General features: G+C 34.0%; 2 protein-coding genes and 1 non-coding gene across 3 annotated transcripts; 2 read left to right on the plus strand and 1 right to left on the minus strand.

Moving 5' to 3' along the window:
- The first annotated feature begins 2,906 nt into the window (after window positions 1-2,906).
- Window positions 2,907-4,526, plus strand: LOC112730446 (protein NODULATION SIGNALING PATHWAY 2-like). Its single transcript, XM_025780531.1, has one exon. It carries the CDS (start codon window positions 2,907-2,909, stop codon window positions 4,524-4,526), a length of 1,620 nt encoding a protein of 539 aa, XP_025636316.1.
- Window positions 4,527-5,914: 1,388 nt separating this feature from the next.
- Window positions 5,915-8,419, minus strand: LOC112729369 (gamma-interferon-responsive lysosomal thiol protein). The gene is made up of 5 exons (XM_025779599.3): window positions 8,080-8,419; window positions 7,485-7,547; window positions 7,042-7,203; window positions 6,547-6,645; window positions 5,915-6,273 (listed from the first exon to the last, which is right to left on the minus strand). The coding sequence occupies exons 1-5, from the start codon at window positions 8,365-8,367 to the stop codon at window positions 6,133-6,135; spliced, it is 753 nt and encodes a 250-aa protein (XP_025635384.1). The 5' UTR covers window positions 8,368-8,419; the 3' UTR covers window positions 5,915-6,132.
- A 12,619-nt stretch (window positions 8,420-21,038) lies between these two features.
- On the plus strand, window positions 21,039-21,145 carry LOC112731381 (small nucleolar RNA R71). The gene has a single exon (XR_003167161.1). It is a non-coding gene; the product is annotated as a small nucleolar RNA R71 (small nucleolar RNA).
- Window positions 21,146-26,830: the final 5,685 nt, after the last annotated feature.

The following is a 26,830-nucleotide window of genomic DNA, read 5'->3' on the forward strand; positions in this document are numbered from 1 at the left end:
ATGACTAAAAATTAGAAAATGTATTTATACTTCCTAACACTACTGTTAATCAATTGTTTCATTAACTAGTATGAATAATTGAATATGCAACAATCTATTATATTCTATTATATATCTCTAATTTTATAATCAAAATATACCATATATCATTTTTTTATTATAATTAGAATTAAATTTTTTTCTCTAAAATTAAGGAATTCTCTTTTCCTCGTTACTAATTTTACAACCAAAATGTGTCATATGTCACTTTTTCATTGTAATTGAAGTTAAATCTTTCCCTCCAAAATTAAATAATTCTTCACTCCTCCTTATTAATTTTACAACCAATGCCACATGTCACTCCCTCATTATAATTGAAATCAAATATTTTCTTCCAAAATTAAAGAGTTCTCCCCTCCTCCCTCTTTCTTTCTCTATTTCTCTCAATCCTTAAACTACTCTATCTATTTTATATATCATTATCAATAACTAATTACTAATTTAACAATTAAAATGTACAACATGACATTCTTTAATTCCATTAAAATTAAAATTGAAATATTAAAATTGAAATTGAAATATACATATATTATGTATCATATATTACTATCTAATTTAATAATCAAATGTGTCACATGACACTCTCTTATTAAAATTGAGAAAAAATATTTTTTCAAAATTAATAAACTCCCTTCCTAAATTCTCTCATCTACCTCTCTCCATTTTTCTATTTCTCTCTACTATTTTTACTCATGTATAATTTATATTAGTAATTTGACAAATCAAAATATGTCATCCGATTTTTTTTTACAATTAAAATAAAATCTTTTCTTCCAAAATTAACAAATTCTCACTCTCACTCTTATTCTTCATCTTTATCTTTCTCTCTCTTTTCTCTCATTCTCTATTTTGTCTATCTTTCTCTTCTACAGAAAACAAAATTAACAAAATAATATAATTTAAATAAAAACTATTATTATTATTATTATTATTATTATATAGTTTTTTAGTTTTTTCTTTTAGTTTTAAATTTTCACCGTCTATATTTTTTTTCTCTTCTTTTAAATATTTATTACATATAATTTGAAAAGAATACTAATGTTATACTTAAAATTTAGAATCAAGATTCAATTATTTTAAAAAAAATTAATTTTGAGTTAATTTTATAACTATCAGTATAATTTTTTTATACTAATATCTAATTATATTTTTATATACATGGAGAGAAAAAATATTATTTTTAAATAACAAGTATAAAAATTAATTATTTTTATTTGTGCAACAGACTTAACAATTAATACCTAATTAAATGTAAAAGTATACACGTTAAATTGTTTTAAATTTTAGATAACGAATGTTAAAATTAATTATTAATAAAAAATTAAAATTTTTCATATAAAAATAATAATTAAAAATTTTATTATTTAATTTTTTATTTACACATACCTTAATTTTCTTAGCCAAAAATTTTTGTCAATTTATAATTTTTTTTAAAAATAATTTAATTTTATAAAATTTTTTATACCATACATAATTTATACTATCAAAATAAAATAAATCATAATTTTAAAAAATTTATATTTCCGCCTTACGAGTAAAAATACTAATAATAAACTAATTATATGGCACCAAAATTAAAGAAGCTGCCAAGAAAATTCGTTTGCTGGCAGCTGCCTAGGGGGAATAAGAGAGACTTATTAAGAAACTATTGTTGAATGTGACTTGTGGATTTCAAATTCTATATAATGAAATTAAGGACAACGATAGCCGGGTTACACCAGTTTTTTTTTTTTTTCATTTTTTTTGGACGAAAATCCTACAATATTCTCTTAACGAAAAATAAGTTGCACTTAACATATTTTACAAGTTCTTTGTTTCGTCTTTTTCTCCCTGAAAAAAACATTATATAAAGTAGATTTTGCATATATGGATAATATGTTTAAAGTGACACATAAACAATATTGACCCTAAAAATAACTTCTATCTATGTTATTATTTAAAATAACATATAACATATATAGTCATACTATAGTTGGTTGTTTACATGAATGTCATTTTGTCTACAATTTAAATTTGTTTATTGATAAATTAAAATATTTAGATTTAATGAATAAGACAATTAAGTTTGAATACAATGAATTTGAATGTCATTTTGTCTACAATTTAAATTTGTTTATTGATAAATTAAAATATTTAGATTTAATGAATAAGACAATTAAGTTTGAATACAATGAATTTTTTGCTTGTGAGAGATATTTTAGTTTAACGTATTATCTTTGGTCAAATTTTATGAAAATTGATAAGGTCTATAAATATTATAAATGTATCATAAAATTATTAAGACCTACTTTCTATCATAAGTGTGCCTAGAAATAATACTAAGATTGATAATGTTAGTGACATAATAATCTAAAATAAAATTATTTTATTTAATTTAGTATTTATTATAATTATTTTATTTATGTAATATTTATAATTATATATTTATTATATTTAATAGGACTTAATTATTTTAGTAACAGCCAATGAATTATAACTCAAATAGTATAGTCTCTCCATACTCAATTAAGAAATTGCGGGTTCGAGTTTCCTATCTTTGATAAAAAAAAATTATTTTAGTAGCAACTAAAAAATATAAAATAAAATTATAAAATAAGATAACTTTAAACTAAGTTATTATTCTCTTCCAAATATATTTTTTAAAGTACGTTATACTTGTGCAATTTCATGTTGTTGCGTAATAATTTGTACTCTAATGTAGGTACCGGAATATAGGATTATGCATTTATTTTTTAATAATATTATTCGTTTGTTCGTTTGTGAAATCTCATGATTTTTCTACTCTACAAATAGTCATTGATCTCCCATCATTCAAACTCCCCACCTTCAATATTGATCATAGTGTTGAATCTAATATAGTGAGCAAGATGATGCACTCTCATCATGTTCCTAAGTCCCTTTGGTCATTCCTTGAAGAGAATAGCTCAACTCTTGAATTTCATCAATTTGTTGAGAACTATGGCTTCATGGTTGATAATTCACATATGGGTAATTCAGGATTCAATTTCACTAATAATAATCCTTTATTCAATATTCCACATAATAATACTATTACTTCTTCTAATGTTTCTTCTATCCCTTATTCCAATGATGATACCTTATACCATAACCCCGTTGAGGAAGAAGATTCCTTACAAACACTAATGGATTATTTTTCCATGGAATTGGACAATTCTAACCCCAATACTAATGGAAAAAACCAAAGTTACCAAGAAGAAAGTGGTGAGGGTAGCTTTTATCCTTCTTCACAAAACATGATGATTTCTAGTAGTGAAGAAGGGCAAAATGGTAATTGGAGTCCTACCACATCTTTGAATTCAGATTTGTCCTCATCAACACATCAATTTCAGCAACTTTTCTTGCCTCAACTAGGCATGGAAATTGACAAGAGGGTGGTGCTTCCACACATGGTGGAAGCCATTGGAGAAGCTCTTGGAAAAGGTCACAAATCACAAGTTGAAGAGATCTTGAGAAGCATGCGCAACAAAGCTAGCCCAATTGATGAACCATTTGAGTTCTACTTGTCCCAAGGTGGTGGTGGTGATTATCTAAAACAAGAGGCTATTAAACACTTTGAAGATTTGTTTAGAGCCTTGTACCAAGGAACCCCACATGGAAAAGTTGCAAACTTTGTTGCTAATTCATCAATTCTTGAAGCTATACCCCATGATTGTGATGTTATACATATATTTGACTTTGATTTGGTCAATGGGATTCAATGGCCTTCTATGATTGAGGCAATTGCACCCTTGAACAAAACATTGAAATTGACTTCAATCAAGAGTGTTGAGGAAGGGTATGAATGTAATTTCCCTCAGTGGAACTTTGAGGAAGTTAAAAGGAGCCTCTATGAGCATGCAAGATCCTGTGGGTTTTTGAAATTGAAGGTGGAGGAGAAGGGAATAGAGGAAGTGGTTATGGAGATCAAGAAAGTGAACAAAAGGGGTGGTAAAAAGGAGTTTTTTGCCTTCAATTGCATGGTGGGCCTACCACATATGGGGAGAGAAAAGAGTAGAAAACGTGTCATGGAGTTTCTAAATTTGATCCATTTTTGTGGAAATAAAAGGGCAATTTTGACTTTTGGTGATGGGGGTGCTTATGACAAGTGGGGAAAAAATGGATTTGATTTCAAGTCATTTTATGATGCAAATTTGGTTCATTACAAGGCCTTGTTGGAATCAATTGAGTCACACTTCCCAACTTCTTCAGAAGCAAGAGCTGCTATTGAGTGCTTATTTTTGGCACCTAATGTTTCTTCTCTCTCATGGTTGCAACAGTGGGAGGAGATCTCAGAGGGTTTCAATTTTCATGCAGGATTTGGATTGGATGGTTGTGGATTTAGCAAAAGTAATTTGATGGAAATTGGAGAGTTGATGGAGGGGTGTGATGATTCATATGGGGCCAAAATTGGAGGGCAAAATGGGAATGAATTAGTGTTGCTATGGAAAGGAATCCAGCTTCTAAGGGTTTCAACATGGAGAAATTAACTCTTAATCTTGTCTCTAATCAAATGCCCGAAAGCACGAATTCAAAGTCATTCATGATTTGAAAGTGATAAATTCGTACATGTGTATATTAGTCTTTTCGTACATGTATAGATTTTGTACGAGAAGATGAATCTATCATCTTTTTTAATGGTGATAGACGAATTTATCATTTTCAAATTTTGAAAGACAATTCTCTTTTGGATTTTGATTATAAACAAAATTAGGAATTTAATTACGCTTAAATAGAAGAAAAAGAGTTCACTACCTTTTGTATGTATCAACTGAATTTGCACATGCTTAGGGTAGTTGTTGATTTGTACAGATTCATTATGTTCGTGTATATGGAAAGAAAAATAAAATAAAGATATATTTAAGTTCAATATTTTGTTTATAGAGTCTAAAAATGTTCCATTAAATGAAGATTTGTTATAACACAGTTGATGTTCTACTTTCTTTTCTTTTTACCCTTCCCCGGATTGGATGTTCAATTATTTTAATTTCATTGTTCCATCTGAGATTAACTAAAACAAATGAATGAAACTATTGAATCAGAAAGGATACTCTTTTGGTAAGGAATACGAAAAGTTTTAGACTTAGGTGGCTTTATTATTAATTTTTGAGCTTATATTCAAATAAATCTTTAAGAAATTTTGTATTTGGACGTTTTTGTTTTCCAAAATTTTTTATTAAGTTGAGATTCTTAAATTTTATAAATTAAAATATATAAATTTTTATCTTGGTCAAATTTATTATTTTTATTTAAACAAATAAATTTTTAAAAGTATAATAAAATAATTTTATAAAATTTAGAGATCTCAATATAATAAACTTTTTATCTTGTTAGGGTGTATTTGAGTATAAACTCTTGGAAGAGTTTTAAGTGTACCGAAAACACCAGTGAATTATAAAAAATATATATAATATATATTAATTGAAATCAACGGTTAAAACAAATAAAACACCGGTATTTCCTGTACACTTAAATTTTTCCTAAACTCTTTACCTTTTTTATTGACTTAAGTAGCTGTCTCTTTTTTTTTTTGGGAAATGAGGTGAAAATGAGGCCGAGAATACGGTCAAGGCCTTTGCATTGGAGTTAGAATATTGGCCCATTTATAACGAAGTTTGAGCCCAAAATAGGCCCACATAATGTACATCTCTGTCACAAAAACCGGCCTGTTCCAGACCAAAAACAAAATGGGGCCTCCTCCTTTGAAAATGAAAAGCAATAGTGCAAATCAAAATCAGGAAATTCAATTCTAGAAATGTAATCTCCATCAAAATTGAAATGTAAAATTAATACTAGAGATTAGAGAATTAACACAATTGAGTTCCTTTTTCTTTTTTTTTTTTTGGCGGTACTACAATTGTGTTCTATATCTATACTATACAAAATCAACATATTTATTATTATTATTATTTAATCCGTTGTATAGCGTATAACATGTGGACTTTTTAGAAGGGAAAAAGAAAAGCAGCTATATATTTAATAAATATTATTTCACTCAATTTGATTCTCCCCAAATAAGATGATAGGTGTCCACAAACATTATTTAATCTCACATTATTATGGAGTTGACACTTGACACACAACCCCTACACATTGTTAATTAGCATAACACACTGCTTGAGTTAATTTAAACTCTTCATCTGATGAGGTGGCAGCAACATGCATATCATTCTTATTGCATGCTTTAAGTTTCAAAGAACCCTTATAGGCGTTACACACGTGTCTACTCACATTAAACTGCACCAATAGGAGAAGCTTCGTTAGTTAGCCACATAATAATAATAATAATAATAATAATAATATATCAGATTAACATTACATAAACTACCTAAACTCATATTATTTAAAAATCACCATACAAAATTGCTAATTGCTAATAAGTAACTTATTACTATATCATAATTTTCACCTACAATTTGAGAATAGGTTAGTATAATTCTATATATTAATTGATGAATAATACTATATTAAATAATAATTAGTAAAGAGGGTTATTTTTATGATACTTACAATGTCAAATTCTAAGGGAACGTCATTGACAGTAACCCAAGGCACAAACATATGAGGTGGAACTTGTGCATTGCTTTCTTCACCATAGCCCAAAAGTAACTGCATGGTCAAGTTTTTTGCATATAATTCATGAAATTATAGATTGGAACCAAAAGAACAAAAAAACTTGCAATTTGGACACATTATTTAAATGATAGTATATTCTTTTTGTACAAAATTTTCACCACATTATATATGTTTCATCTAGTAGTAGTTATTTTAAAATAAAAGTGTTATTTATACAAAAAAAAAAAAAAAATCACTAATATATATATTTGTTTATAATACATATTTTGTTTAATTTATTTTTAATGTAAATTTATATTTTAACATGTATTTTATATTAGTGGTTGATTTTGATAACGAAGTTTATTGCACACTTAGCATAGTTAATTTAAAATATATAATCACTTTTCAAATGCTAGTATGTATAATGCAGGTGAAAAATTAACTGACCTTATTTCCACGTCCAGATTCATAGCAATCCTTAATGGGGTTTGAATCTAACTTAAGTTCCTCACAACATGAGTTCCATAATGATTTTAATTCATCATCATCATCATCACTTTTCTTTAGCACACCAACCTCAACACATTTGATAAAAGCGAAGCTTTTTTCCTGCCTCATATTCAAACTCACACACTTTTAATGGAGGTATCACATGATTATTTATTGGTGAACAGTAAATTATATATGCTCCAAAACTGTACTATTACGGTATTTAAAAAACATGAATGATGAAACATAATCTATAAGATAATATTACTAAACAATCCTCAGTTAATAAAAAATAAAATAAAATAATTTGTAAATAAAACTTTTATAAATTAATTTCTCATAGATACATTACTGAAAAATCTAAAACACATATATGATAATACAAAAAAAATGGACCTTACCAATGGCCATTCGTGGAGGGCACATGCTTCTATGGTATTCAAGTAGCATTCATTTGGACCATGCTATCAAGTATAAACCAAACAAAATTTAAAAGAAGAAATAAAGTTAGATATCTAATGCGAAGCATGCATGGCCAGATAAAACATGAGAATAATTATTCTAGTTCAAAATATTTATTATTTTAAGAATTTAATTAAAAAAACCAACGTTTTTCAACAAATATCAACTACTTTTTTTTTTAATTATAAATTTTAAGTCTTATTTTTTAAACGTTAAATTTTATATTTAAATTCTTAAAAAATAATAAAGATTAAAAAAATAGAGAAACAGTGGCTATAATATAGATGATATTTAAAAAATGTTACTAAAATTAAAATAATATTTTAATATTTAAAATTAAAAATAAAAAATCTTTTAAGAATATGAAAAAACAAAAAACTAATTCCCGCGCGACAAATTATACCGGTTCACAAACAGTTAGAATGCGATTTTGCGGTGGTTTATAGCTAAACTGTTGCTATTGTTAAAATAAATCGCCGCTATTTGACATTTTTACCGTAGTGGATATATAGAGGCAATGCAAGGAAATGGAACCTGGCATTGGACGGTTTGATTTTCATCAATGTGAGCATTGCCAAAGGGCAAGAAATGAAGGTTGACAATGGACATTAGCTCTGAATTGTTATACAGATTTCCAAGGTCGCTCTTTATGTAAAGGGCGCACCCTTCACAAAGACTTTGGTAATTCAAAGTAACATTCACCTTTGAATCCTCTGCTTGGTCCAACACACGACAATAACATGGATTATTATTAAGTACTATGATCATGAAAATCATAGGAATAACGAGAAAAAGGAACTCAAATGAACTTCGTGAACTCATTATTATTATTAGTATTTTCTATGCGTTTTATGGATGTGTGTGATTATTCTCTTGAAGCTAATGTGTTTGTATATATAGAGGGTTTGGTGATTAGTTGAATGCGTGATGCGTCACTAGCTTTGTCTTAACATCTTGTAAGAACAATAAAACCAAATCAACTTTATTAAGCAGATAAATAGAATTATTTTTTTTTCTTATTTTTGTTTTTTACAACTAAATTATATACCCAACAAATTAAATCTAACCCGTGAGGACTTTAAAATGTGTATAGTATTCTTGAAATAAAATCCCTTTAAATTTACCTTTATGTATGTAGAATGATACCTACCACACTTTAAATACATGACGCATATTTATATTGGCATGGTGGAATGGAAGGGAAACATGATGATTAATAACGAGGAATATCTAGCTTGCATATCATTGAAATTATTTCTCATCAAAGTTTAAACGGATAAAAAGATATATAAATAATTATATTTTTAATATGTTTCTTTATATAAGAGTAAGTTTGCATATTTTTTTGTATAAATCTCTTTTTTTATTATTTATCTTATTGTTCGGATGCTTGAGTGAATGGCGGTTTGGATGAAGTCTGGACTAGAGCAATTGGGTGAGATAGAGGATCTGAACCTAAGCGCGAGCTTCTTGAGGAGGATAACTGTCCAAATCATCGGTTGGTCGACGGGTAGAGCCACCTGTAAAGACATTCCGATGTTAAAGTTAGTGTCCGTACAATGAGTCGACTGATTAGGATAAAAAAGTGACGTACCTCTAGAGAGAGGTAGATCCCTCTCCATTTGTACTCTGAACTCCGGTGGATTCCTTCACTTGGGCCCATTCGCCTGAAAATTTTTGCTAGCTATTCAAGTCTCTTCAGCAGAGCGTGAGGTGGCACGCGAGTCACCTTTGGATTCGGATTAAGTGACCTGGCGAGTCGGTGATCCACAATCAGATCGGAATTTTTGTTGAACTGAACCGAAATACTTGTGTTAATTTTTTTTTGTTTAACAAAAATCAAATTCTAAATCTTTCGATGATAAAAAATCTGATACCATATTATGAAATTATTTTTTTTAAATTTAAATTTATAAAAAAAATATATAAATAATTATATCTCTAACATTTTAAGATAATCATCTTATTTATTTTAAAAAATGGTTCCATAAGTTCCAACTCTATCTATTGCCATGCATTAGTTTAATTTACCATGTGTCAATGAAGAATTTCTTTTCATCACTAAAAATATAATAGATCTTCTTAATCTAAAAGTCCAATTTAAGGAGGCTAAGAGATTTTTGAGTTGTGAACAGAAATCTAAATACTACTTCTTTCTTATACAATTTATTTAAGTTGCCAATTTAATATATCTAATAATAAGTTGTTTAATATTTATAGAATTATGACATTAATTATATATCATATCCTTTGAAGTTGTAATATGGCCCATATAATTATTACATTTGTACAATTTTTTTAGTCAAATAGATTGGATAAGACAGCCACCAATTTTAAGTAGGGAAAGTATGGAGAGCTAATGAAATATTTGTACAATGCGTATAATAGAGGTTTAGAGAGTATTAGAGATATAACCATTAGTGTTACATTTTCTCATTAGCGCATGCTTCTGGGATGAGTGGTATCATGACATGGTATTAGAGCTCTAGATCCGAAAGATCAAGAGTTTGATTCTTGGTAAACCGCAAAATCAGCTTAAGCTTTTGGGATAAGTGGTTTTATGATATGAGATGTTTATTATTCCTAGTACCTGGATGGTTATTTTGAATATTGTATAATCAACTTAGGTTAGTCTAGTGATTAATTTACTGATTCGTTTAAATAAGTGTCACAATTCAAATCATATTTTGTATATGCAATAATTTATTGACCAGCAATAAACTTTTAAATAGAGATTTGATCTATAACAAATAAGTCTTTAACCTACCAAATTAAGAGATAATGTAGGAAATAAAAAACTGAAAGGATGTATAAAGTTTTTGGTCTAATAAAAAACAAAATATGCCAATGAACAAAAGGGCACACACAAAGCAAGACAAAAGAAAAAAGAGAACACAGAAATATATGTATAGAGTGTCCATATAGCTATAAAAATAATGAATCTCAAAGTTCTAAAAAATTAGTCGTTGAAGTTCTTTCTGTACATCATAATAATAGCAGTAGACCGCCATCTACAATCTTCAGCCACCATGGATGGCGTTGGGCACCCAGGAGGGGATCTGCATGACTGTCGGCCTTCTCAAGAGGAACAAAACCATTTGAAGAGAAGCAAGAAGAAAGTGCGTAAAGATGGAAAAGGATTTTCTGGAACCTAACTGCTCATACCAACAAAAGAATAATGGATGGTTAATGGTACTCCATTAGAGGGAGGTCTAGAGAATATAAGAACTATTGCTCATATGGTCAAAGAAGGTCTTATCCGAAATAAAATGGAAGGAGAGGGTCTGGAAAAAAAATAGATCTAAGGGTGAAGTTGGTGAAGAAGAAGAAGTAGAGGACAAACCTGAGAAATGCAAGGAACGGAAAGAGATGACAGCAACTACACTCCAAAAGGAATAAGAATGGAGATCAGAGATGAGGGTCTCTACAACATTATCATTAATGAGAAAATGGAAGGGAAGCCCTGAAAATTATGGTAGAACACCCTTATAGTTAAGTTATTGAAAAGAAGAGTTGGATATGCAGCTATAACAAGGAGACTTGAGAGTTTGTGGAGTGACAAAGAAAGCATAGATGTCATACATGTCAGTAATGATTATTACCTGGTCAAGTTTTATGCTGAGGAAGACTTTGATCATTCTTTAATGAAGGGGCCATGGAAAATATACGGCCATTACTTAACAGTAAAATTCTGGAAACCAAACTTTAACCCTTTGAATGCTACCATAGACAAGATAACAGCTTTGATAAGACTGTTGGACTTGCCTATAAAGCTATATGACAAAACGATGGAAAATCTCATAGGAAGAATCATTGAAGTAGACGTCAATATAGCAGGGATGAGCAGGGAGAAGTTTGCCAGATTGTATGTAAAAGTTGACCTATCAAAACCTCTCCTAGGAAAATACATGGTGAATGATAGGATGTATCTCGTGGAGTACGAAGAGATCCACTAAATTTGCTATAATTGCGGGAGAATTGATCATGACCAAGCAAGCTGTCCAAACAGAAAAGAAGCAACAGTAGCGGCTATCAATAATCTTGAAAACAAAATTTAAAAACCAAAAAAGAGAATCAACCTACTAACAAAGAAGTCCCAACCAAAAATGTCACAAGTAACAAGTTTGATAAAGAAAAACAAGTTTTGGAAGAAAACAACAAAGAGAATTATGGTTCATGGATGGTGGTACAAAGGGAAAGAAGGAGAAATAGACAAAGCAAAGAAGACAACACAAAAAATAGAGGAGAAACAAGAAAACATAATGAGAAACAACAAGCTAAAATTAACTAGTTCAGGTTTAATGTCTTACAAATTGAAAAAATACCGATTAAACAAAAAAGTATTCATAAGGAGCTGCAAGAAGAACAGAAGAAGAAAGTAAGAAAGAGAGGGGAAGAAAACCATACAGCCACAAGGAAGGAAAATCAAACAGGAGAGAAAAGAAGTATCAGGCAAAGCCAAAAAAAATAAAAGAGTCCCGCTAGGGAGACAATGGAGTTTGTATACAATAGCTACAATGGGCTGTTTATTGGGCCCAATTAAAACTAAAAGAGTAAATTAACCCTCAATAACCCTAATTCCTAATGGCTGTTTAGTTTACCTCACCCCCAAATTAATCCTATTTCAAATTGTTCCCCAATTACCCAATCCTATTGGTTTCCACGGTTTGGCTCCCCTACCACAAACCCTCCCAGTCGCTGAAGAGATGCCCATCGATGGAGGACCACGTGCGCCGGAAGCTGCAACATTGGAAGGCGACCCGTCCTCGCGAGCATCCTTCATCGCTCCCCTCAAGTCCCTCGCCCTCTTGTCGTTAACCATCTCCGCGTCAGTGGAGCCCAGCCTCTGCGCGGTACCCCTCCGAACCGATCAGCCTCGCCCTGTTCCGTCACACATCTCGTCGCGCGGAAGCCATCGACTCCAGCAAACCCGTCGCATTGGTGGCAGCCAAGCATCCGATCCTGGAAGATTACCCGCCTGCTTGTCGATCATCCACTAGGACCACAACGAACATCACCGCCGGCAGTAGGCTAACCATCCAAGGTTAGTGGGTTGAGTTGTTCATTTATTGAATAGTAATCGCTGTTGCATGTTGTACTATTGACTGATTTTGCTTCTGATATGAGTGATTATACGTACTGAGAAATCATTAGAAATTAGCTGTTGCTTGGATGTTTGCTGTTCATGATAGATATTTTTTTTCTCCTTTAATTGGATGGATACTTTACTAGGTAATTAGATGGTTGGTTTTCACAGTCGCATGTTGGTGCGGAATTTACAACCACACTTACTAACCGGCAAGTGCACCGGGTTGTACCAAGTAATACCTTACGTGAGTAAGGGTCGATCCCATGAGGATTGATGGATTAAGCAATAATAGCGTTTGATAGGATTAGTTAGACAGACAGAAAATAGTGTTGGGAGTTTAAAGACATTAAACAATAGCAAAAATATTAAAGAAGGGCAAGTAATTAAGATGGAAATAATATATGGAGAAGACAGTTAAGGTTTTAGAGTTATCTATTTTCTGGATTGACTTTTCTTATTAACTATTTTAATCATGCGAGATTTAATTCATGGCAAACTAATTGTGACTAGACCCTAATTCCTTAGACCTTCCTAGTCTCCTCTAAAATTCATCAACTGCTAATTCCTTGGTCAATTGATTTCAATTAGAGGGTGATGATCAAATTCCAGTTTATATGCCACAAGAATCCTAATTGTCCAAAAATAAAGAGATTATATGTCACGTATCCCGTTAAATACAAACAATTAGAAATTCAGGATAATATGTTTTCAAGCTATTGTTCAAGTAAAGAGCTTTTCCAAGTTTTACAAGAACTCAAATAGAACATGGGTCATACTTCCGTTCCACCCAGATTCATAAAATAAAGAACGAAAACAATTATTGAAATATAAATCAAAACATGAATTAAAATAGAAAAATAATATTATCAATCCATACAATAGACAGAGCTCCTAACCTTAACAATGGAGGAATAGTTGCTCATGGAATATGAAATGTAAATTTGTATGAAATAATGTTGTGGAATGTTGTGTTGGAACCACCCTATTGGGATCCCTTTTATAACTAATCCTAATAATTTAAAAATCAAATTTCTAAAATTAAAATTAAAGTAATATCTTTTTCTAAAATAAGATTTGAATTTAAATTTGAATTAATTAACAAGTCTTCAGCTGATGGGTGGGACCACTTGATTTGTCCATTCTGCAGCTTCTAATCTGTGATTTCTGGGCTAAGAACTGGGTCAAAACAGCCCAGAAATCGCCCCCAGCGTTTTTCTACATTTTCTGCACGTGGCGCATGTGACGCGTCCGCGTCGTCCACGCGTTTGCGTTATTTGTGCAGATTCCAGTCCACGCGTTCGCGTCAGGCACGCGATCGCGTCATTGCGATTTTCTCCATTTCGTGCGGTTGCGTGAGCCATGCGTCCGCGTCGGTATTCGCTGGTCATCTCCTTGACTTCTTCTCTTTCTTTGCAGAAACTCCATCAAATTCCGCCAAATGCTACCTAAAATAAACATTATTGTACAAAACTCAAAATAGCATCCATAGTGGCTAAAATATAATTAATTCTTAATTAAATTCAACAATTTAGATGCAAATTCACTAGGAAAAGATAGACAAGATGCTCACGCATCACAACACCAAACTTAAACTGTTGCTTGTCCTCAAGCAACCAACACTAATATAAGCTTAGGATGTGAATTTGCATGAGAATGAGAGTTTGATTAAGCTCATGTCTCTTCTTATAGTGGGGTTTACAACTGCAATCCTGAATAGTTTTGGCATCTCACTTTATCCTTTGAAGTTCAGAATGATTGGCATCCATAGGAACTCAGAATTCAGATAGTGTTATTGACTCTCTTAGTTCAGTATGTTGATTCTTGAACACAACTACTTTATGAGTCTTGGCTGTGACCCTAAGCATTTTGTTTTCCAATATTACCACCGGATACATAAATGCCACAGACACATGACTGAGTGAACCTTTTCAGATTGTGACTCAGCTTTGCTAGAGTCCCCAGTTAGAGGTGCCCAGAGTTCTTAAGCACACTCTTTTTGCTTTGGATCATGACTTTAACCGCTCAGTCTCAAGCTTTTCACTTGACACCTTCACGCCACAAACACATGGTTAGGACAGCTTGATTTAGCCGCTTAGGCCAGGATTTTATTCCTTAGGGCCCTCCTATCCATTAATGCTCAAAGTCTTGGATCCTTTTTTACCCTTTGCCTTTCAGTTTAAAGGGTTATTGGCTTTTTCTGCTTACTTTTTCTTTTTCTTGTTTTTTTTCTTTATTTTATTAAAATTTTTTTTCGCAAGCTTTATATTTTTCACTGCTTTTTCTTGCTTCAAGAATCAATTTTATGATTTTTCAGATTATCAATAACATTTTTCTTTTTCATCATTCTTTCAAGAGCCAACAATTTTAACATTCATAAACTTCACTATAAAAAATATGCACTATTCATGTCATGCATTCAGAATCACAGAAAACACCACCACATTTAAGTAAATAAGACTATTCTTCAATATAGACCCACTTTCTCATGCAATATATCACTCCTGTATTTTTTATTTGAAATTAAGTTTAGTGAGTAATACATGAGACATTTTTTTTTCAGAATTAAAGCAATAGGGAGAACTAAACTAGTCCTAGGATTCTAACTAATAAAGGATTATGCAACAAACAAAGAAAAATAGCAGAAAATCGGAACATAACATAGACAAAGAGGGGAGGAATAAAAAATGAAAGGAACTCAACCACCTTAGTTATCCTAGCAGTCGTTTATTCTTCAGGTTGCGCTCCTTAGTGAAGATGATTCGCCTCCCTTTTGGTGCCATAGGAATAAACAGAAAACTTCTAAGCGAAGCGTCAACACCAAACTTAAAAGTTTGCTTGTCCTCAAGCAAAGAAGAACTGAAAATAGAAAGAGATAAATTATTATGAAGAAAGAAAAAGAAGAGGATAAAATAATAAGCGAGAATAGGGATTGGAAGAGAGAGAGAAAGAAAACTGGGCGGCGCAACCGACGCGTTCGCGTGCGGCACGCGATCGCGTATGTCGCGCATGCTTCATAATGACGCGTTAGCGTCAGGCACGCGTCCGCGTGCCCTGGATTTTGTGCGATTCGCGCGAAGCCAGCCGCGCGCCCGCGTGACTTTCTGTTCGCATGGCTTGGGAGCCAAATTTGCATACGATGCGTTCGCGTCATGCACGCGATCGCGTGGATGGCCATATGTGCAACTGACGCGGACGCGTCGGTCACGCGTTCGCGTGGGCAATTTTGTGCTTTTAGCATACTTCCAGCCCCAAGCCAGCATAATTCTCTGTCCAGACACCTTTTACGTCGATTTTTCGGGTCACGCGTCCGCGTGGATGACGCGGACGCGTGGGAGGTCATTTTTCCACATGACGCGGGCGCGTCATCGACACGGTCGCATGGAACAATTTGTGCCAAAGGCACTATTCCAGCGCCACTCCCTCGCAACTCTCTGTCAAATTTATTTTTTTCACACACACCCATCTGACGCGGACGCGTCAGCGACGCATGCGCGTCATGTTCGCTCTTCTTTTTTTTTTTTTAGTGTCCGGTTTCTGTTCTAAAATAGCTGCATGATCAGAAAATTAGTAAGAACTCAATAAAAATCAACTAAGTAAGGAAACTACTACTACGAAAAATAACTTAAGGATACGAAATTATCGGGTTGCCTCCCGACAAGCGCTTCTTTAACGTCACTAGCTTGACAGTCAGTTCTGCTATTTCAGCAGATGAGTGGACCTCTGGCGATCAGTCTCGCCTCCAAGATAGTGCTTCAACCTCTGGCCATTCACTGTGAATTTTCTGTCAGAATTCTCTTCCTGTATCTCCACATGACCATATGGTGAAGCTCTGGTAACCACAAATGGTCCTGACCACCGGGATTTCAGCTTTCCGGAAAAGAATTTGAGCCTTGAATTATATAGAAGCACTCTCTGTCCTGGCTCAAATATTCTGATGGCAATCTTCTTGTCATGCAGTAGCTTGGTTCTCTCCTTATAGAGCTTGGCATTCTCATAAGCTGAATATCTGAATTCATCAAGCTCGTTCAACTGAAGCATCCGCTTTATTCCTGCAGCTTCTGAATTAAGATTCAGGTACCTGATTACCCAGTATGCCTTGTGCTCCAGCTCAACTGGCAAGTGACAGGCTTTGCCATAGACCAACTGATATGGGGACATGCTAATGGGAGTCTTGTATGCTGTCCGGTATGCCCAGAGAGTATCATCAAGCTTCCTAGACCAGTCCTTTCTTGAAACACTGACGGTCTTCTCTAGAATTCTTTTGAGTTCCCTGTTAGAAACTTCAACCTGTCCACTTGTCTGAGGGTGATAGGGGGTTGCCACTTTATGACGGACTCCATATCTATGTAGAAGAGAGTCCAGTTGTCTGTTACAGAAGTGGCTTTCACCATCACTAATGAGTGTCCTTGGGACACCAAACTGGCTAAAGATATATCTCTAAAGAAAGCTCATTACCACCTTGGCATCATTGGTGGGTAGAGCTACAGCTTCCACCCACTTGGACACATAATCAACCGCCACTAGAATATAGTTGTTTGAATGTGAGGGTGAAAAAGGTTCCATGAAATCAATACCCCACACATCAAACAACTCAACCTCAAGAATCCCCTGCTGTGGCATTTCGTGATTGGCAGGGAGATTTGTGGCTTTTGCACATCTGTCACAGTGCTTCACAAAATTTCTTGAATATCTGAAGAGAGTAGGCCAGTAGAACCCGCTCTGAAGGACCTTTGTAGCTGTCCTTTCACCACCAAAGTGGCCCCCATATTCAGAACCATGACAGTGCCAAAGAATTTGCTGTGTTTCTTCATCTGGGACACATCTCCTGATTATACCATCTGAACATCTTTTAAAAAGGTATGGTTCCTCCCAGATGTAGTACTTGGCATCTGTTAATAGCTTCTTTACTTGTTGCCTACTGTACTCCCTTGGGATAAAATTCATGGCCTTATAATTTGCAATGTCTGCAAACCATGGAGCCTGTTGAATGAAGAACAATTGCTCATCCGGAAATGTCTCAGTCACAGCTGTGGGTGGTTGCACTCCTGCTTCAGGCTCAATTCTAGAGAGATGGTCAGCCACTTGATTTTCTGACCATTTCCTGTCTTTTATTTCAATATCAAACTCCTGAAGGAGCAACACCCATCTGATTAATCTTGGTTTAGAATCTTGCTTGGTTAGAAGGTACTTCAAAGCAGCATGGTCAGTATAAATAATAACCTTAGAACCAAGTAAATAGGACCTAAACTTATCAACAGCATACACAATAGCTAATAATTCCTTTTCTGTAGTTGTGTAATTCTTTTGAGCATCATTTAACACACGACTGGCATAATAAATGACATGTACAAGCTTACCATGCCTTTGTCCTAAAACAGCTCCTATAGCAAAATCACTAGCATCACACATTAATTCAAATGGTAAATCCCAGTCAGGGGGAGCTATAATGGGAGCAGAGGTAAGGTTTGCCTTCAGAGTTTCAAAAGCATGCAGACAATCAGAATCAAAAACAAAAGGAACATCAACAACCAACAGGTTGCTCAATGGTTTAGCACTTTTAGAAAAATCCTTTATAAATCTTCTATAAAATCCTGCATGACCCAAGAAACTCCTAATTGCCTTAACATTAGTTGGTGGTGGTAATTTTTCAATTACCTCCACCTTTGCTCTGTCAACCTCAATTCCCTTACTTGAAATCCGGTGTCCAAGAACAATGCCTTCTGTAACCATAAAATGGCATTTTTCCCAATTTAAAACAAGGTTTGATTCTTGACACCGTTTCAAGACAAGAGATAAATGTTTAAGGCAGGATTCAAAAGAATTTCCAAAAACAGAAAAGTCATCCATAAATATCTCAATAAACTTTTCAACCATATCAGAAAAAATTGAAAGCATACACCTCTGAAAAGTTGCTGGAGCATTGCAGAGTTCGAATGGCATTCTCCTATAGGCAAATACTCCAAAGGGGCATGTGAATGCTGTCTTATCTTGATCTTGAGGGTCCACTGCAATTTGATTATATCCAGAATATCCATCTAGAAAACAATAAAAAGCATGACCGGCTAACCTCTCAAGCATCTGATCAATGAAAGGGAGGGGGAAATGATCCTTCCTTGTAGCAGTGTTAAGCTTCCTGAAATCTATGCACATTCTCCATCCTGTGACTGTTCTTGTCGGAATAAGCTCATTCTTTTCATTCTTGATCACTGTCATCCCTCCTTTCTTGGGAACTACCTGCACAGGACTTACCCAAGGACTGTCAGAAATAGGGTAAATAATACCTACTTCCCATAACTTCATTACCTCTTTTTGGACTACCTCTTTCATAGTTGGATTGAGTCTCCTTTGTGGTTGCACAACTGGTTTAGCATCATCTTCAAGACGGATCTTGTGCATACACTTGGTTGGACTAATCCCCTTCAAGTCACTAATGGTCCACCCAAGAGCTGTTTTATGACTCTTGAGCACTGAAACAAGTGCCTCTTCTTCTTCAGGCTTCAGAGAAGAGCTAATAATCACTGGGTATGAATCATTTTCACCCAAGAATACATATTTCAGAGAAGGAGGTAAAGGTTTGAGCTCAAACTTGGGGGCTTCCTTCTCCTTTATAGGCGTGTTCATCAGCTCCTTTTGGGATGGTGAATCATCAACTTCAACTAATTCACACTCAGAAATAGGATCTAGAGCATCATCAAGTACCTCAGTTTCCAGTACTTCTTGAACAAGTGGTTCAATAACATCTATTTTCATACACCCCTCAGAATCATTGGGGTGCTTGAGGGCTTCAAAAACATTTAGGACCACTTGTTCTTCATTGACCCTCAGGGTTAATTCACCTTTTTGCACATCTATCAGAGCTCTACCTGTAGCTAAAAAGGGTCTATCAAGTATAATAGAGGGTTTTACCTCCTTTTCCATGTCTAATATAACAAAATCAACAGGAAAAATAAATGGTCATACTTTAACAAGTAAATCTTCAACCACACCTACAGGTAATTTAATAGAAAGATCAGCAAGTTGAAGAGAAATACGAGTGGGTTTTACCTCCTCAATTTGAAGCTTTTTTATCACTAAAAGTGGCATGAGGTTGATGCTAGCTCCAAGATCACATAAAGCTCTCTGAATGCCGACTTCTCCAATGGTGCAAGGAATGATAAAGATCCCTGGGTCTGGCATCTTCTCAGGAAGGGTGTGTTGAATAATAGCACTGCATTCATTGGTTAACACCACGGTTTCTTGCTCCTTCCAATTCCTCTTGTGGGTCAACAACTCTTTCATAAATTTAACATAGAGAGGCATTTGCTCCAGAGCCTCTGCAAAAGGGATGTTGATCTGCAGCTTCTTGAAGACATCTAAAAATTTAGAGAATTGCTTTTCTTTGGACGCCTTCTGAAGCCTCTGAGGATATGGCATTTTTGGCTTGTATTCAGGGGCCTTTGGCAAGGTGGGATAAGTGTCAAGAGAGTCAGGAAATGGGTTGTCTGCACGTTTAGGAGGGGCGTGCTCTACTTCTTCCTTCTTCTCATCTGGAGCTTCCTTTTCAATTAGATCTTCATTGACCTTAGTCTCAGAACCAGCTACCTTACCACTTCTCAATTGAATAGCCTTGCAATCTTCTCTTGGGTTCACTACTGTATCACCAGGGAATGTATTTGAAGACCTTTCAGGTAATTGCTTGCTCATTTGACCCATTTGCACCTCCAAGTTTCTAATGGAGGCTCTGGTTTCTTATACGAAACTCATCATCTTCTCCCACTTAGAATCTTCTTGGGATTTAGAATTTGCCTGCTGAGGTGGTTGTTGTTGCTGAGACTGAAATTGGCAGTTATTATAGTTGTTCTGTTGAAAACCGCCCTGAGAGCTATTGTTGAAGTTCTGAGGTCCCTGAGGTTGATCTCTCCACCCAAAATTTGGGTGATTCCTCCATCCCTGGTTGTATGTCTTAGAATATGGATCATTGTTGGGATTCCTAGGGCCACTCCCCATGTAATTCACCTGTTCAGAAGAGGATTGAGCACAATCATAATTATCATTTTGCATAAAGTTACCTGTCATGTCATAGGAGGTATCTTGGGGTGAATTTTGAGTGTTGATAGCTGAGACTTGCATGCCATCCATCTGTTGAGTAAGTAGATTTATCTGCTGAGACATAAGCTTGTTCTGAGCAAGAAGAGCATTAACAGCTTCTACTTCCAACACACCTCTCTTTTGAGAGGTCTCAGATTTCACAGGATTCCTGTTAGATGAGTAGAGATATTGGTTGCTTGCAACTAATTCAATCAGCTCAATAGTCTCCTCTGGTGTCTTCTTATTGTGCAATGAACCGCTTGCAGAAGTATCTAAGCTCATCTTGGACATCTCACCCAAGCCTTCATAAAAGATATCCAGTTGGGTCCATTTGGAGAACATGTCTGGAGGGCATTGCCTAGTCAGTAGCTTGTATCTCTCCCAAGCTTCATAAAGAGTTTCACCCTCCTTCTGTCTGAAATTCTGAACCTCCAACCTAAGCTTAGTCAGCTTCTTTGGTGGGAAAAATTTAGTGAGAAATTCAGTAACGACCTTTTCCCAAGTATTCAGACTCTCCTTTGGTTGGGAATCTAGCCATAGCTTTGCTTTATCCCTCAGAGCAAACGGGAAAAGCATGAGTCTGTACACCTCTGGATTCACTCCATTTGTCTTCACAGTATCACATATCTACAGAAAATCAGATATGAACTGATTTGGATCTTCATGAGGAAGTCCATGATACTGGCAATTCTGTTGCACCAATGTGACCAATTGTGGCTTCAACTCAAAGTTGTTTGCATTTATATGAGGCACCACGATACTTTTTCCATAAAGATCCGCAGTAGGGGCAGAATAAGAGCCAAGCACTCTCCTCTGTTGATCATTCCCATTCGGATTTACCACATTGGCATTAGCATTATTATTTGCCATAGTGGATTCTGCAGCCTTGCAAAGTCTTGCTTGTTGCAAACGTCGCCTGAAAGTTCTTTTAGGTTCAGGATCAAAGTCTAAGAGATGTTCTTTGTCTCTATTCCTGCGCATACACAAGCAAAAAAAAACAAGAAAAAATGGGACTCTCTACGTCAGAGTGCAGAGAAGTTCCTGTGAGGTAACTTGTGTAAAATAATAAAATAAAAATACTAAATAAATAAATAAAATAAAAAATTTCGAAAATTTAAAAAAAATAAACAGAAAAATTAAAATAAAATTGACTGGTAACACCAAACTTAAATTCAGAAATAAAAAAAATAAATTTTTAGTGCTAGTTTATTTATTTAAATATATTTTTTTTAAATTAAAGACAAAAAAATAAAAACAAACTAATAGAATATATATAAAAAAAATAAATAAATAAAGTAATGGAAGGAAACGGAAACAAAAAACGAAAATAAAATGAAAATAAAATAAAAATGGAATAAAATAATAAAATAAAAACGGACTAAAAAAAAATAAAACGAAACAGGGGAAACGAAGAAAAAAAAAGAGAAAACAACCGAAATTTTAAATTTTATTAAAAAAATATTTTTTTTTTGAAAAAATAATAAAATAATATTTAAATAAAATTAAAATTAAAACGCCTAATCTAAAAAATCAAACAACTAATAGTTGTTAATCACAGTCAATCTCCGGCAACGGTGTCAAAAATTTAGTGCGGGATTTACAACCACACTTACTAACCGGCAAGTGCACCGGGTCGTACCAAGTAATACCTTACGTGAGTAAGGGTCGATCCCACGAGGATTGATGGATTAAGCAACAATAGCGTTTGATAGGATTAATTAGACAAACAGAAAATAGTGTTGGGAGTTTAAAGACATTAAACAATAGCAAAAATATTAAAGAAGGGCAAGTAATTAAGATGGGAATAATATATGGAGAAGACAGTTAAGGTTTTAGAGTTATCTATTTTCTGGATTGACTTTTCTTATTAACTATTTTAATCATGCGAGATTTAATTCATGACAAACTAATTGTGACTAGACCCTAATTTCTTAGACCTTCTTAGTCTCCTCTAAAATTCATCAACTGCCAATTCCTTGGTCAATTGATTCCAATTAGAGGGTGATGATCAAATTCGAGTTTATATGCCACAAGAATCTTAAATGTCCAAAAATAAAGAGATTATATGTCACGTATCCCGTTAAATACAAACAATTAGAAATTTAGGATAATATCTTTTCAAGCTATTTTTCAAGTAAAGAGTTTTTCCAAGTTTTACAAGAACTCAAATAGAACATGGGTCATACTTCCGTTCCACCCAGATTCATAAAATAAAGAACGAAAACAATTATTGAAATATAAATCAAAATATGAATTAAAATAGAAAAATAATATTATCAATCCATACAATAGACAGAGCTCCTAACCTTAACAATGGATGATTAGTTGCTCATGGAATATGAAATGTAAATTTGTATGAAATAATGTTGTGGAATGTTGTGTTGGAACCACCCTATTGGGATCCCTTTTATAACTAATCCTAATAATTTAAAAATCAAATTTCTAAAATTAAAATTAAAATAATATCTTTTCCTAAAATAAGATTTGAATTTAAATTCGAATTAATTAACAAGTCTTCAGCTGATGGGTGGGACCACTTGATTTGTCCATTCTGCAGCTTCTAATCTGTGATTTCTGGGCTAAGAACTGGGTCAAAACAGCCCAGAAATCGCCCCCAGCGTTTTTCTACATTTTCTGCACGTGGCACATGTGACGTGTCCGCGTCGTCCACGCGTTCGCGTCATTTGTGCAGATTTCAGTCCACGCGTTCGCGTCAGGCACGCGATCGCGTCATTGCGATTTCCTCCATTCCGCGCGGTTGCGTGAGCCATGCATCCGCGTCGGTATTCGCTGGTCATCTCCTTGACTTCTTCTCTTTCTTTGCAGAAACTCCATCAAATTCCGCCAAATGCTACCTAAAATAAACAGTATTGTACAAAACTCAAAATAGCATCCATAGTGGCTAAAATATAATTAATTCTTAATTAAATTCAACAATTTAGATGCAAATTCACTAGAAAAAGATACACAAGATGCTCACGCATCACATATATCCATGTTCGATTATAGTTTTCCTTTTATTTAAATATGCTTACTATATGGTCAACTGGAGGATTGAATCGGTTATTTTTTTTTCATTCTTACACGGATTGTTTTTTTTAAGTAAACTAATGCATGTATGATACGAAAATTGGCTCCTGATATGAGATACCAAATACTAATTTTAACTGAAATTGGTGGCTAATTTAATATCTATTCGCGTTGTTGTTTCTGGCTGTGAACATTGATTTATAGGGCTGCCATTTTGTTGGATCGAGTTAGAATATTTGACATCAATGATTGTTGTGTTGGTAACTGATTCACCCTGTCTATTGGACCAATTGAACTGATGCTGATGGAATCCTTTCTGTTTAGGGGTGTTATACATGTATTGGATGGTTGGTCTTCATGATAGATATTTTTACCGGTTTAATGAGTGGCCTAATTGAGTAAGCATTCGGATGGTTGGTTTTCACAGTCGATTGAGTGCTTGCTTGATTATGGTTTTTCTTTTAATTAAAGAGGCGTATTGAATGGGCAAATGGAGAATTGATTTGGTTGATGTCTGATTTTTTTTATATTTTTTATGTCCCTATGTGGTTTCTTGTTTTTTGGGTAAACATATGCATGTATGACGGAAAAACTGGGTTCTGATCTGAGTTACTAAGAACCGATTTTAACTGAAATTGGTGGCTAAATTAGTATCTATTCGCGTCGCTGTTCCTTGAATATAGTTTTCCTCCTAATTCGATGTGCTTACTATAGGGAAAATTGGAGGATTGATTTTGATGATCGTGAATGGCAATTTGATGTTATTAGATTGAAGGCTTCATTAAATCAGTTGATGTTTGATCAGTTTTTTGTTTTAATCTTTTTTTTGGTTGATTTTGTTAGGTCAACACACCCTTGTATGATGCGCAACCCTAGTTCTGATCTGAGTTAGAAATAACCAATTTTTACTGAAATTAGTGACTAATTTAAAATATATTCGAAACACTATTGCTGGCTGTAAACACCAATTAATTGGGCTGCCATGTTGTTGTAAGGAATATGGATTTGGTACCAAATATTGACTAGATTTTTTAAATGTTACCTTGTCCTGTTATATATCTTGTTTCTGGGTTATTAAATATTGCAGGTGTCAGCGGCATGACATCAGTCCAAACTTCTGCAGTTGATACGAAGAATCAGGTGGGTAAAAAGGTATGAAAATGTTTACGGCATCGCCCATACATACAGAGGACCAATTGCGTGATCAGGTGTTAGCATACTCAGAGCACCTAGCACGAGGACGTTGATGCGACGGGCTGAAGGATTACCACCTATGGAAAAGGTCAAGGGCAGAAAAAAGTAGCATACTCATACTAGAGTGTAACTTTTGATAAGCTTGTTTTGCTTATACATTGGTTCTAGTCTTGGGAATTTATTTATGTGAAACTAGGAGGACGTAACTGTAGACCCTCTTTTACCTTTTGTAATTTTGTGAATATGTTGGTCTTCATTCACTCAGGCATGACATTCTAACAAATGCATGAAAGTGAACATCCATTTTCTCTGTGAAAGAAAACATCCATATTCTAGCTAAACCGAACATCCATCTATCTATGTCTTCATTCAAGGATTTATCTTTAGTTTTCCAAAGTGGAACGACTTGAAATTGTTAAGCATTGAGTTCTTGAAATTTGAACTTGAGTCAAGTTTTCATGAAGCGTTCTGAACAGATGTTACAGGAAAAGTGAACATCTATTTTTTCTGTGAAAGTAACCATCCAAATTCTTACTATAACGAACATCCTGTCTTTATCCAGAGATTTATGTTTACTTTTTCAAAGTCAAATGACTTGAATTTGTTAAGCATTGAGTTCTTGAGTTTTGACATTGAGCCAAGATTTCATGAAGCGTCCTGAACAGACGCTATAGTGATCGCGGTCTGAACATCCAGTTATATGCAAAGATGAACATCCAACATTTGTGAGTGGGGATAATCGTGTAATCAATAAGTGGGATCATATAATCAGAATGAACATCTATCTTGTCTAATAAATTAATAAATTAACCATCCGGATAGATACAATAACGGTGAACATCATTAATATTTAGAAACGAACATCCAATTTTTTTTTAAAATAAACCCACTCTTTCTGGATCAGATAACCGTTTTCGTCTATGGTATCTAATACATGAATTACGTACTAAAAGTCATGTCCAACAGAAACTAACTATTGTCGAATGAGCTTAACAAAGACATGAACCCACCAAATTGGTGGGGCTCATTGTGGCCAACATGAGCACCGACCTCTAGAGTCCAAACCTCATAACCAAGATCCATCTCTTTACTTCCAACCTCAATAACGTCCGATAGTTGCATGGCCTACAATTCCAAAAAAATGATAAGATAAATCCTTAGTATATATCATTTGCTTGAAACCTCACTAACCAGCACAAACAATGCGACCAAAAAAAAGAAATCAAGTCAATCATTCTACCAAGCACATAGACCAAAAAAGAAACCTCACTAACCAGCACAAACAATGTCACTATACATCACATACATGAACATGCAGTAGATACAACTACCAAGCACATAGTCCAGACATCGATTTCAGAGCCAATGGTGACTAGAGTTGTTTTTTTTACTCATTTAGTGTTTATCATGTGTGATTATATGTATATTATAAACTGAACATGCAGAAAGCATATTAAGTCGCCCATCCGTTGATAACTAACTCTTGGCTATTTAATTTTCATTATCAAATTAAATCTTAATGATGATAATAACATTCGCTGTTTTTCATATTCAACAATCTCATGTTTATACATGCAATTTACATTAAGTCATGTAAATTCATATACCAATAAAAGTTAGTCCAAGAAAGACCTAGTTTCATCCAGCGTCACATTAATATGCCATGCTTAATTAACACATGCAAATTCCTCATACATAAAAGCATACCATGAACATAAAATCTTCATAAATTTGGTTGAATCATGAATATTTATGATGCATTTGGGTAAGCATTAAACATAAAAATAAACATGCCACTTGCATTGAGCATGAACATCTAATTCACATGAAAATAACCATTCATTATCAATGCATTCAACGAACGTTGCTCACCATATTAGATTTCTCACCCTCGACGACATCATG

This window comes from Arachis hypogaea, chromosome 12, assembly GCF_003086295.3.
Source record: "Arachis hypogaea cultivar Tifrunner chromosome 12, arahy.Tifrunner.gnm2.J5K5, whole genome shotgun sequence".
NCBI classification, from domain to species: Eukaryota; Viridiplantae; Streptophyta; class Magnoliopsida; order Fabales; family Fabaceae; genus Arachis; species Arachis hypogaea.

What these genes read in the sequence shown, in the direction of transcription:
- LOC112730446 (XM_025780531.1), top strand. Translation starts at nt 2,907, where the DNA reads ATGATGCACTCTCATCATGTTCCTAAGTCCCTTTGGTCATTCCTTGAA.
- LOC112729369 (XM_025779599.3), bottom strand. Translation starts at nt 8,367, where the DNA reads ATGAGTTCACGAAGTTCATTTGAGTTCCTTTTTCTCGTTATTCCTATG. An exon ending in AATCTGGACGTGGAAATAAG is followed by an intron (nt 6,646 to 7,041) that starts GTCAGTTAATTT and finishes TTGACCATGCAG; the next exon opens with TTACTTTTGGGCTATGGTGA. An exon ending in TTCCCTTAGAATTTGACATT is followed by an intron (nt 6,274 to 6,546) that starts GTAAGTATCATA and finishes CTATTGGTGCAG; the next exon opens with TTTAATGTGAGTAGACACGT.